Below are 13460 nucleotides of genomic sequence, written 5' to 3'. Positions count from 1 at the left end.
TTCCTCTTGATTTCAGCTAGGATATCATTAACCCGCGTTTGTTCTCGCACCCACTCAGCCCGCTTCTGATCTCTTAAAGTTACACCTATCATTCTTCTTTCCATAGTTCGCTGCGTTGTCCTTAACTTAAGCTGAACCCTAAGAACAGTAAGAACATGAAAAGAAGTAGAAAACAAAAACAGTAGATGGAACACAGACTTCTGCAGTATTTTACACCATAACAGAGTCTTTTTGTGTTTACCTTCCTGGAGGTTTTGAAATGAGAGTTTGCAGCATATAAGGAATGGCCTTTATGTCGCCTTTTAAGCGCTTCACCATTGTGCCACCGGTGTGCAGGGTGGCTGTGGTGGGCAATGTGGACGCTGGCAAGAGCACCCTGCTAGGAGTGCTCACCCATGGGGAGCTGGACAACGGGCGGGGCCTGGCCCGGCAACGGCTCTTCCGGCACAAGCACGAGGCCGAGTCCGGCCGCACCTCCTCCGTGGGCAACGACATCCTGGGCTTCGACTCGCGCGGCAACGTCGTCAACCAGCCGGACCCACACGGGGGACAGCTCGACTGGATGCGCATCTGTGAGCAGTCCTCCAAGGTGGGCATCATTTCATTTCATTACCTTAAAGGTGCACTGAAGAGGAATCTGGACTCGGGTCTTTTTGCCCCGGGAACTCGATCTACACGTTACCAGCATTCTTAGAAACTTCGACTTACTGCCCTGTGTGGCCGATTTTCCTAATTAAATCAGATTAACGTCCGGCTCCCGCCTTTATTTTTTAAATTCTCCCTCGTACGGTGGGCGGAGTCGACCAACGCGTGGAGTGCCTTTCAGCCAGCTCCGTGGAGGCTTTGCTTTTGCTTTATTTTATTTTTTAGGTTTCCGTGAATAAATAGTTTCATTCGCAGATAATATAGCCGCAAAATAAGCCCGCGGAAATAAAAATACGCGCGGAGTGTTTGCTTCTACGCATTGCTACGTATCACTCCGCCGATGGCAGAGCGGCAAGCCGCCACGGGACTGGGTGAAAGGCACTCCCCGTGTTGGTCGACTCCGCCCACCGTACGAGGGAGAATTAGAAAATAAAAAGGCGGGAGCCGGACGTTAATTCGATTTAATTAGGGAAATCAACCACACAGGGCAATAAATCGAAGTTTCTAAGAATGCTCGGAACGTGTAGATTGAGTTCCCGCGGCAAAAAGACGAGTTCAGATTCCTCTTCAGTGCACCTTTAAAGACCCCTTAATAGGGGTGTTACATAAGGGCTGGCAAGAATAAAAGCGCAAATTCACAATGACAGGAAAGCTTCTACATTATCAGTGAAAAGACTTGGGCAAGTGATGATGGCAACGTTGTATGGAAGGCCGTTCGGCTGCACGAGGAAAGAAGGAATTAGAAAAAGTGACTGTGCGTGAGCGTGGACGGGCAACTTGTAGGTGGTGGCTGGTGCGGTGAGACATGCGTGCGGGTGGAAGAATATAAGGTGCGGTGTGCATGGGGTTGTGGAAGAATTTGTGAAATAAAGACATGCTGGCAACGCGACGGCGGAGCGATAAGGGTGATAATCCGGATGCTGTTTATAAGGACGAAACACTGGTGTCATAAGAGTAGGATGAATGAATGCGCCTTCCACGATGTCTCCTGTGATGTCGGTGAGGCATAACATTATGGGGAGATGGCAGAGCGGGTCAGGGGACCATCACTTGTGTCCTCTCCCCATGTAGGGATTCTCTTGTGTTCCCCTCCTTTATGCGGATGCCATCACTGTATGCTGACAGCTGCCCGCTGTAAATGATATCCTAGCTGAGGTTAAGAACGAGAAATTGACACAGACAGGGCATGTAATTCAGTTCAGTTCATTTATTTCAGTCATGTACAATGGCTGAGGAGAAAGGAAAAAAAAGCCGCGCACGCGGCTTGACAAAGCTCCCATCTCCCGTAACGGTTTGGCATAGCGATGACAGACAGCAGTAAAACAATAACAAGAGAATGCATGAAATAGCAAATATGTACAATATCTTCATAACAGATCACCAGAATAGTCTCTGTACTGTTACACACACACAAATGATAGTTTAATCACAGCACATGGATACTTTGTTTATTTTACAGTTGGGTATTATTCATTCTTTTGTAAGAACATATTTCTGACAGCGTTATATGAAACGGAAAGAATGGATAGATTAGTGAAAGTGTTTCTATTAAGAAAAGACGGTAACACATACCCGAGAGTTTGAAAACCGTAATTTGTGCGTGGACAGGGTACATACCAATATTCGTGGTGTCTTGTGTTGTGAACAGCGGTATTTTCCCGTAGATTCGCAAGGTCAGCAAAAAATGTGGTGTCACTCTGTACCTGAGATTTGTACGGCTGAATTACACGGTACTGATGAATAACCCTTGCATCCATAATGCAGTATTTTGCAAATAGAGTACTCGTAGGTGCTAAGTATGTAGCACCTGCAATTCGGAGACCAGATACCTAAATGATGGCCTGTTAGGTAACAGAGTGGATTCCAAGGGAAGGCAAACGCTGTGGAGGATGGCAGAGAGTCGGCTAGGTGGATATGATGAGGGAGTTTACGAGAATAGCGTGGCCACAGCTTACGTAGAACAGGGTTAACTGGAGATCGGTGGGAGATGCCTTCGTGCTGCCGTGGACATAGTGATAAGTGGGGCATAGGAGGTGGAGCTGAAACGCGGTAGATGTGAGACACGAGAGGGCATCCATGTTGTTCCAGCACTACACCAACAGCACAAATAGAGGAGAAAGACTAGACCAAGTGCTTTGTGACTGTTTGCCCTGCGTTTTTTTATCTCTCTGCAGGTTGTTAATGAAGCGCTAGAACAATATGAATCCATGCTGACCAACTCGCCCAGGTTCTTACTCTTCTGCGTGCAGAAATTTTTAGTGGCACAGCTGGTCCCGTGGCAGTTTAGAATGAAGCTGGCACTTTGGTCCCTGGAGCTTTCTCTTTTCCTCTTGACATTTGCTGGTGTTTTGAACTTCGTCCATGTGCGAGCCCAGTTCAGCATGTATGCAGCTTTCCTCAGGTCATCATTGCACTGCATGTATTTTTCTTTCCTTTTTGGATGTCACGAAATGTACTCTCCTCTGCAATTGAACCAGGAAACTGATCAGTAGCGGCAGTTTACCTTCATTGGCCCGTAACAAGAGCATCTCAGCACAGTGGAGGCTGGAGAGGAAGGTGAAGGTGCAAGGGAGAACAGGACAGCTGTTTCAGGGCACCATTAAAGGGACACTGAGGAATCGACAGAATACCAGCTCCTGATTACAAAAACACCACTCATACTGACAACAAACCTCTTGTAACGTAGAAAAGAGCAAGAACCAAAATACAGGTATCGCTGCCACAGGCCAAACTCGCAAGTACAAGCGTGGTGATGTCATAGGACAAAGCAGTGTTGCTAGAACCAATTGTTCTAGTAACACTAGGATACGAGAATCCACGAATCACTGAGGCGGAGCCAATGCATGCGCAAATCTCCTTGATGTCACCAGATGGTGCCACGTACCCGTCAGCTACGCGCGCGCCTGCAGCATCGGGACCAATCAGCGCCTTCTCACCGTCGATAGGCGGGCTCCCGGTATTCAGCTAACGGTATTAAGGTACACAGTATGCTAAAGGTGTCTATTTGCGAGAACTTCGTTGACGACTTCGAGAGCGGGATCCATCGTAACGCTGGCAAAACGCGGTGCAAACGTAAACGAAGCGACGGTAGCGACGGCCGCAATAGCCGATAGATGCCTTCAACGTGCGGCCGGCGGTAGCTTTCTTTTCGGCTGCTGCTGGGCCGCACAGCTGGCGGCCAGAAATTACGGAGTCTGCGCTACGTCATGTGCACATCATGTTTCACATCACTTAGTCCTGTGTCGTCATAAGAGAATCCCAAGTTTGAATCAGAGCGGCGTGGGAAAAACTTTTTCAACATCGAATCCAAATTTCTTAGAAATAAATGCATCTTTCGCTGCCGGCCAAGTGGCAACAAAGCCATGACATGCCGAAATATCGGATTTTGCTTTTAACAAAATATTAATAGAGCTCTCCTCACTGTCCCTCCTCACTGACAGCTGGGCAGGTTGCCTACTGAGACAATTGGGTATCTTGGAGCTGTCCGAGACTGGAACAGTTAACCATCAAGAATTGTTATATCTCCTCCAGCAGCAATTTTCCCCCAACAGCAATGTTTTAAATCATCAATTTGTCCTTGTGCAGACACTAATATTTGCAAGTGCCGCCGCGGTGGCTCAGTGGTTATGGTGCTCCGCTGCTGGCCCGACAGACGCGGGTTCGATCCCGGCCGCGGCGGCTGAATTTTTTTGGAGGATAGATTCTAGAGGCCCGTGTGCTGTGCGATGTCAGTGCACGTTAAAGAACCCCAGGTGGTCAAAATTTCCGGAGCCCTCCACTACGGCGTCCCTCATAGCCTGAGTCGCTTTGGGACGTTAAACCCCGTAAACCAAACCAAACCTTTCATAAAGACGTGTGGTGTGGTGCAGGGAGCATAAATAAAGTAGCATTGGGTTTAGTAGAATAGAACCGTCAGTTTTTCTCCCAGTGTATTTCACATTGGTGGCCCTTGCATGGTTTCTCTACCATCAAAGTGAACCGGTAGTCTAGCAGCTTGTGCGTTGCATCACTGTAAAGCAGTGAGGAGATGCTGGGCAGTTTGCTACTCATTCAGATTTGGAGTGAAGGCACTTGAATGCCATTACATTAGGTGACTTTGCAGTGCCACTGAACTGCCTTGCTTCTGTCACTGCCCCACAGGTGATCACCTTCATCGACCTGGCGGGCCATGAGCGCTACCTGAAGACCACCATCTTTGGGATGACTGGGCATGCCCCCGACTTCACCATGCTCATGGTGAGCGGCCAGAGACGCTGCTCTGTGCTTTGCGTAATGCGGGCGCTGCGTCTCGTGCTTGCACAGATAGTGTGACCGCACCTTTGCTGCGAGTGTGGAGCTTGAGTGGCGCACTGCACCACCAGAACAAATGCGCTGGCATAGGTGTGTTGATTCGCTTTTCTGTTTCCCTTTGTTTTCTGTGCGAACGGTTTCCCTTCCATCTTTCTTGTAGCATGGAAGGTGATAGTGGTGGAGCTTGCTTTGAGAGGATCATTTGTGCTGTTTTCTTCTTTTTTTTTGTTTTGTTTTAGTGTGTTAGCATCAGCCATTCCATTCCTCCACTTAACTCTTTCCTTACCACGGCACTAGGCGTCGATTGCCGGTGAGCAAAGTTTTTGAGCGCGAATTTTAAAAATACCACTGCGCCTTGGACTTGTGGCGCCATCTCGGTGATTGTATACAAAGTAGAGTTTCCGTTTCTGCACGGTTCACATTTTTACCGCGTGGCGGCGATTTTTAAAGGGCGCGCGGGTGCGAAGGTTGACGCGCACTTGAGCGGAGTGATGGCGTCGACATCCAAAACCACGTGCGCTCGAAAGATCGCAGTTTTGCTCGATCCCGACGACCCGCAAGTGATCTTTTAGACTCATCGAGCACAGATGACTCGGACATCGATGTCGCGTCGTCAGAGTTACTCATTTAGAAAGTTTGCAGTGAATTTCATTAATTATTTGTGATTGCTAATTTTTATTACCCATTTTGTTATTACTGTATTTCTTTCATAATGTGCTTTTGTACTGTGCATTTAACACGCGCATTTTGGTATATAGTATTGTGCTATAAGTTAATCTTTTCCTTGAAAAAAAAAAATTTAAGTGGGACCAATCAAGAACTTGAATATTTCACTATGCCTCTTGTAAATCTTTTCCTTGAAAAAAAAAAATTTAAGTGAGACCAATCAAGAACTTGAATATTTCACTATGCGTCTTGTAATTTTTCCTAACTCGAAGAGTACTGAGTGTATGGGTATAATTTTATAACGAAATGTTGCCTATTGATATACCCACAATTTGTATATTTTGGAATTTCGGTAAAAAATTTTTTGCCAGAGATATTACTCCTTACTCAGAAACTTTTTGCATTTTTTTTTGTTTTTTTTTTGTTCATGAATATTTGTTTATGTAAATCAATTTTTTTGTATTTCTTAAAAATAAATACTGCTTGAGAGCACGTTCATTTACCTTCACTGTTATGTATCGCATGGCACTGTACATTTAGTAGCTGTTGCACAAAGAATTCGTAACTAAACCATACAAAAAACAGCCAATTTCCCCGTGGTAAGGAATGAGTTAACCTTTGTCTGTGAGGTCCCTCTGCGCACCAGGATGAGGGCAACATGCCCTAGGTGGCAGTTGTGCCACCTAGGTCACATGACCTTGTGGCATCATCACAACCTGCCCACTGGATTGTGAGAAAACTGCCCATAGTGGCAGGTGGCAGCTAAAATTAGTGATTGTTGGCGAGAGGTTGTACGCGAGGGGCAACCCGGGTCTTGCAAGCCCGACAGGTGGCAGCACCTGCCATCACAGGGCAGTGGCGCAATATTTAACCATTTCACCATTGCGCCAGGAGTGGTTTGAAGACTCCCAGCGATGTATTAATGTAAAGTAGAGGATGACCAGTTCCGCATATGTAGGCATTAACTAATTAGTGCGATCCCATCATGCCCTTAAGATGGAGCTTAAGTCCGATTTCACCAACCTTTGTCTGAAGCTTGCTTGACCTTGAAAACCGAGCCACAAACCGAAACCAAAGTGAAAACGAAAGTGCTAGCACACCTAAGTTGCATTTGGTTTAACCATGCTTGATGTCAGAAGTTTAAGTGCTCAAGTGCAAAAACGAATTTTATTAGCTCAGGCCTTTGTGTCGTCTCTGTCTTGGCCTTAAGAGTTGTTTACCATACTGAATTAAATGGGGAGGTTATTGTACTGGCGTCATTGTTGGACTTTGCTAAAGAAAAGTTCTTGTGAGTAGAGGCCTTATGATAGTGTCAGTGTTTTGTTCAGTGTGCTGTGCTCATAAAATAAGCTAAGCGAAGTGCTTTTGAGTTGGGTTATTGAGGAAGAAAGTTGCATTGCTATGCTTGTAGGGAATGGCTGCGCTTGCTTGGAGGCAAGACTTTTCACCCGTAAACGGGCTGCCCGTAGATGTGCATCTCTTGACGGGGGATCTTTTTTGACAATTGTAAACCAGTCTGGTGCTTTACTCCTTGAAGGGTCAGTCTACTGAATTTTATCGGCCATATTTTCTTTGCGGCAACCGATAGCTCTTTACTCAAATTACCGTTTAGCCAGGTGTGGTGCCAAGATGTGCGGTAGAACATTTTAAAATAGAATTTATTGATGTGGGAACACATCAGTATGAGATGGTAGTCTCATCTGGCAACCGTCTGGATTTCTGCTGCGCGGTGACAAACATGGCGGCGCCCGTCGAAGCTGGACCTCTCGCTTCGGACTGAATTCTCGTTGTTGCTGCCTTTTTCAGTGTGTTCACTGGCCATAAATGGGGCACCGGTCTTTTGCTTTGTCTCATCTCGCCTATAAGGAAACATATAAGTGATAAATTTGCTTTATTTTAATAATTAGAGTGACGATTCTGCCGCTTCTAGGCTTAAGTAGAGAGTTGGTTTGTTTACAGCAATGGTTCCTGTCCTGACGACCAGATGGCGCCACTACAGTCGAACCTCGTTATAACGAACACGGATACAACGAATTATCGGACATAACGAAGTGAAAGAAAAGTTTGGTTGGACATGCTTTATTTCTAAGGGAGTTCTATCTGTATAACGAAACGAAAAATTCAAAATTTGGCACTGTATCGGTTATAACGAAGCATTTTTTGTATTCACGGGGCTGAAAATGCTCAAACAAGTCGGAAAAAATCTCAAAACACGCTAAATTTTGATCTTTTGAAGCGCGCGCACGTAAAATGTGTTTGAATCACCCACGCTTCCGCACGCAACGCCATCTAGGGAGAGCGAATGAGTCTAGCATCAACGGCTGCCTAGCACGTGACTGGCACGTGATCGAACCGACGCCCGCTCCCCGGCCACCCCGGCCGTCGCAATTTCCGACCCGCGCTCCGCGCGCGCTATCTCTGCAGTTCAATCTGTAGACGCCGTAGCGGAACGCGTCTTAACAAACAGCAGTTTCGCTTGAAACGAAGATAAAGATATTCAGGGCAGTTGACAGCGGGCGCAAGGAAAAGTCATTGCCGCAGACTTCGGTGTTGCGCCTAGCACTCTTATCTATCTAGATAAGATGGTTATCTTGAGCGCAAGGCAGAAGATTGCAAACGCCCACTCTGCAGGCGCTGTGAAGAATGACGGCAAGACAGGATGTTGAAGATGCCTTGTTTGCATGGTTCAAGGACGTTATAGCGCGTAACCTGCCTGTGTCTGGTGCAGTCCTTCAAATGAAGGCGAGAAGTCTCACTTCCGTCTGAGGCCACAATGACTTTCATGCAAGCAGTGGCTGGCTGCAGCGATTTAATGACCGCCATCGGATTGTTTGCCACGTCATGTCTGGCGAAGAAGCAGCCGTTGGTGCCGAGAACTGCGAGAAGTAGGCAGAAAGCTTCCGCATGCAACTGGGGAGGCAAGCGGACAATTTCGGCGAGACGACATGGCGTCAGTGGGCGGTTCCGAACGTTACGTTCGAGGAATTCATCTGTGTAGATGACAACTTGGCTGTGGCGCCCGAACTGACCGACCAAGAAATTGCTGATCAGGTGGTTTCTGCAGATGATGCTAGAAACAGCGATGCATGTGAAGATGGCGAAGTGCGAGCTCTCAGCAGCGGCGAGGCCGCTGACATGGCCAGGAAGTTCAGGGGGTACCTCGGGAACCTACCTGTGGCCAAATCAGCTGACATCGGGAAAGCGCTGCTCTGTGTTAATTTCGTCGAGAACTATAACCTGTCAAACAGTGTTAAGTGCCGCCAAACGAAGATTACGTCGTTTTTTAAATAACTTAGTTTTTGCACCTGGCCAGCAGCCCGATTTGTGAGTTTCCTCTTGCTTTGCAGTACGAAATGGAAGGCGAGGTTTCATATGCTTATACCACGCGTTAAATTCAAAGATAGTGCATTTTTTCAACCCTGTGCTGTCCATCTTAAAGTACTCTTTACTTGGGTTTATTAGCGACCTTTTCTGCGGGAATTTGAGTGCATACTTTTATAACGAATATTGGATATAACGAACGAATTTCCGCGCAAAATGCGACTTCGTTATAACGAGGTTGGACTGTATAGGCTGAGTTTATTTTTGCGTCTCTGCTAGCATACGCTGAACTAAAAGTGGGAATGTGCCTGCGTTTTGCGTACGTATAGCTATAAATATTCATGTGATTTACAGAAAAATCGAGCGGTACGCATTCTACAGTTTACTAGAACAAAACGTACGTTTCTGTGACATTGGGGCATACTAACGGTACGTAGTATATTCACTTATGCTTCTACAAAAAAAGACTACCAACTGCACCAACAAAATTAACGTTTGGGGTCGCCACCATGCATTTTTATGCGGCTTTTAACGCTGCAATAAAATGTAAATTCCTGCCTAAACCGGGAGCAGTTCCCTCGTTATTGACGTTATAGGGTGCCAACTACCAGAATATGCCATTATTTATGCACTCATCTCGGTGAGTAGACTGACCCTTTAACCTCTTGAGTCGCGTCTCCTTGCGTCCCCCCAGGTGGGTGCCAATGCTGGTGTGGTGGGCATGACCAAGGAGCACCTGGGCCTGGCCCTGGCCCTGAGCGTGCCCGTTTTTGTGGTGGTCACCAAGATGGACATGTGCCCAGCCAACGTGCTGCAGGACACCATGCGGCTGCTGGTGCGCATCCTCAAGTCCCCCGGCTGCCGCAAGATCCCCGTCGTGGTGCACTCGGCCGACGACGTGGTCGTCTGCGCCACCAACTTCGTTTCCGAGAGGTACGGGCATTGGGGCCTGCAGCATTTGAACTGCCGCCTGTTCCGTATTTATCTGTCCGTGTTAGAAAAAATTCTCCTGCGCAAAATACTGGACTACAGTCGACGACCGATTTTTCGGACTCTCTAGGGACCGCGAAAAAGACCGAAAAATCGGGCGGTCCGGAAAATCAAATTTCACCGAAAAAATCACGAACTTATTACCACTATGCCGGAGAAAGCGGCCAATTGTATTGCACACATTCTAAAGCTCCTCATGACTATATTTCGCCGCGCGAAATACCGTATAAACGCGTATAAGGGCCGCACTTTTTTTTCCCAGATTCGAGGGCCAATTTTCGGGGTGCGGCCCATACACGCGATGTACGAAAAAAAATTTTTTTTAAGTAAATACTCACCAACCAGGGAATGAGCGACATTTATTCTACGTTCAATCGTCATTCGCGAAGTATTTAGACTCCTGAGCTGGTGCTGCGCTCTGGTGCACGCTCATGCCAAAAGAAGCCGCGCAGCATGTCCGCCGTCAAAGCGTAGCCGTTGTTCCGAAATTCCATCACATAGAGGAACAGCTCTTCTTCCAGTTCAGGAAACTCGCACGGCTTGCCTCGGAAAGCGCGCTTTTTGCAGCTTGTGTTTCTCGTTTGGTTGCGCCATCATCGGACGCACTTCTCAGCCACGTCGAATTTCCCGCCCGCCGCACGCTTACCGACCGCGTTCGAAAGCTAACTCCCAGCCGTGTAGCTTAAGCTGCTTGCCCATCGCGCTAAAACTGTGAAGCTCGGCGGCAGCACGCGAAAGTCACTATCACGGCGAACGCGCTAACACGCATGCTAACACGCCACGAAAGGCTGGAGCTGGCGATACTGATGCCGATGTGAACAGCGGAAAATCGCGACGGAGAAAAAAGTTGATGATAATGATCACGGCGCCATCCATAGACGGCACTTAGAAGCTCCGGTGCGCGCGCGTGGCCTCTGCGAACGGTGCAGCGTCGGAGCAGATCGCGGCCGCGATGTGATCCGGCGGCTCGCCTGGAGCGCGCTTCGATCGCGGAGGCCACGGCGTGTGCGTAGCCTCCGCGATCGTATTCGTGTTCCGTGTTCGGGACTAGACTCGGCACAGATGAGTTCCGTGAACTCAGACTACGGTTCAAGTTCGTGCGGCGGAAGACATTCAAGGACAGTACGAATTCGAAAACACGCGAGCGCAATGTGCCGACTCGCGCAGAATTTCAGCGTCGCAAGAGGCTCCCTTTAAGCTTGAATTTCGTTTTGTTTGATCAAGTTTTCGATATCTCCTGCAGTCTGAATTAATGAGGTTCCACTGTGCACATTATATGGCGGCTTGGGTACTAGCGGCGAGTGCGAACGAGGTCCGAAAAATCGAGTGGTCAGTTGCGGTGCGTCCGAAATTTCAAGCGCTCTTACACATTGGCTCTATGGGCCATGTCGCGGTGCCAAGAAGAAGTCCGAATAATCAAGCATGTCCGAAAAATTAGGCGTCCGAATTTTCGGTCGTCGACTGTATATAGGCTCAAACGCCAACTACAAGGTAGCTTATGATGGTCTTCGTCTTTCGATATGTAATTTAACATCTAAACTTGCCTGCATTTTCAGGAATCAACGAAAAACTGCATTTGGCTGTGGCAGAACTTTTCGTCCAGGCGAGCAAAGAAGCCACTTTGACAGGCTGCGCCATCTGGCGAGCGGTGAGGCAACTGATGTCACGGCTTGGGGCGGGAATGCGCACCTCGCGCGATTTCTTCGGATGTGTGTGTCGTCTGCTCCTTGAAATTAACACCGCTCGCCAGATGGCGCAGTCTGTCACACTGGCTTCTTTGCTCGCCTGGACGAAAAGTTCTGCCGCAGCCGAATGCAGTTTTTCGCCGATTCCTGAAAATGCAGGCAAGTTTAGATGTTAAATTACATATCGAAAGACGAAGACCATCATAAGGTACCTTGTAGTCGGTGTTTTGAGCCCATATAGTTCAGTAGATTGCGCAGCGGAATTTTTCGTAACAGGGACAGATAAATACGGAACACACGGTACAAGCGGCTTGAAAGTGTATTGCTTTATAGTGACAGCTGTAGGAGGTCCTTTCTTCCAAGGAGTACCTGTCCATTGGTGATGTAGTTTGTCATGATCGAAAACTTCTCGACAGTGTGAGTCTGGTTAGCTTGGGCCACATAGGCTGGGTTGTGGTGGGGACCTGCAGTAGCTTTTGCTAACTTTTGCTAATGCACTTCAAGGAAGGAAAACAAGTCTTAGAGCAGCATCTTTCTTCCTTCGGCCTGCAAACCGGGAAAGAAACTTGGCAGCAGCGTAGCAGGCGATTCCAGATGGTGATTCTTGCTCTTTGGGTTTGCATCTGGCACTAAGCATTTTCATAAACATGCTGTGGTTACCGTAAAACGCGTGTAAGGGCCGCACCCATGTATGGGCCGCACCCCGTTTTCCCGAAGGAAATGTAAAAAAAATAAATAAATCCGTGTAAGGGCCGCACCCGAACTTTTCATGACCCAGGCGAGAATAGCCTTCTAAATGCACGTGCCGTGGCCTCCGCGATCAGCCCCGGCTTCAAGCAACGGTACGTTTGAACGCGAAGCACTTGATCGCGGAGGCCATGCACGCACACAGGAGCTTCCAAGTGCCGTCCATGGATGGCGCCCGAGGCCGCGGTCGTCTAAAGCCCCTTTACCGTCGTCATCATCACTGTCAGCTTTTTTCTTCATCGCAAACTCCCGCTATCCACATCGGCATCAGTATCACCAGCTCCAGCCTTTTGTGGCGTGGTGGTTGTGGTTGTGGCTTTCACGCGCCGCCGTCAAGTGTCGCACCTTAATAGCTACACAGCTGGGAGTTAGCTCTCGAACACGGCAAGCATGTGGCAGGCCGGAAATTCGACGTGGCCGAGGGGTGCGTCTGATGATGATGCAACCAAAAGGATGCATTGAGGAACGCAAGCTGCAAAAAGTGCGCTTTCTGAGGTAAGCCGTGCGAGTTTCACGAAATAGAAGAAGAGCTGCTCTGCTATGTGACGGACGTACGGAACAACGACTACGCGTTGATAGCAGACCTGCTGCGCGGCTTCTTTTAGGATTAGCGTGCACCAGAGCACAGCACCAGCTCAGAGTCAAAATACTCCGCGAGTGACGATGGAACGCAGAATAAATGCCGCTCATTCCCTGATTGGTGTGTTTTTGCTTTCAAATAAAGAAATTAAAAATTTTCGCACATCGCGTGTATGGGCCGCACTCTGAAAATTGACCCTCGAATCTGGAAAAAGAAAAAAAGTGCAACCCTTACATACGTTTATACGGTATTTAAACGGTTTCAGAAAGTTCTCGAATTAAGTGGAGAGCTCCTCTCCTCTCTACTTCAACTCAGTCAGTCTCGCGTTGCAGTCAGCATTCATACAGTGTTGCATTTTTGGTTTTTGTTTCAGCAGTAGAGCACCCATTGAAATGAGGCATTACTAACCAGTGATGTTCTGGGCCGTAGCCAAATATTCCCTCAATTATACACCCATAAGTCTATTTCAGGCTCTTTTTCCCTGTACCATCTTGGAAACTCTGCCAGGGGAAAAAAAAAGCGAGCTTTTAAAATAC

The 13460-nt window shown here is 47.9% G+C and overlaps 1 protein-coding gene across 2 annotated transcripts in view; it reads left to right on the top strand.

The window, feature by feature from the left end:
- Positions 1–13460, top strand: part of GTPBP1 (GTP-binding protein 1) — a 51074-nt gene that overhangs the window by 14245 nt on the left and 23369 nt on the right. For both annotated transcript variants that reach the window (XM_089587937.1, XM_089587938.1), the window contains exons 5-7: positions 337–589; positions 4786–4881; positions 9617–9855. In XM_089587937.1, the coding sequence (XP_089444063.1) occupies positions 337–589; positions 4786–4881; positions 9617–9855 (588 nt within the window). The remainder of the gene's footprint in view (positions 1–336; positions 590–4785; positions 4882–9616; positions 9856–13460) is intronic.

This window comes from Amblyomma mixtum, chromosome 4 (genome assembly GCF_055824585.1).
Source record: "Amblyomma mixtum isolate Tamu chromosome 4, ASM5582458v1, whole genome shotgun sequence".
NCBI classification, from domain to species: Eukaryota; Metazoa; Arthropoda; class Arachnida; order Ixodida; family Ixodidae; genus Amblyomma; species Amblyomma mixtum.
The sequence above is the reverse complement of the archived record's forward strand: the minus strand, read 5'-3'. Positions and strand labels throughout refer to the sequence as shown.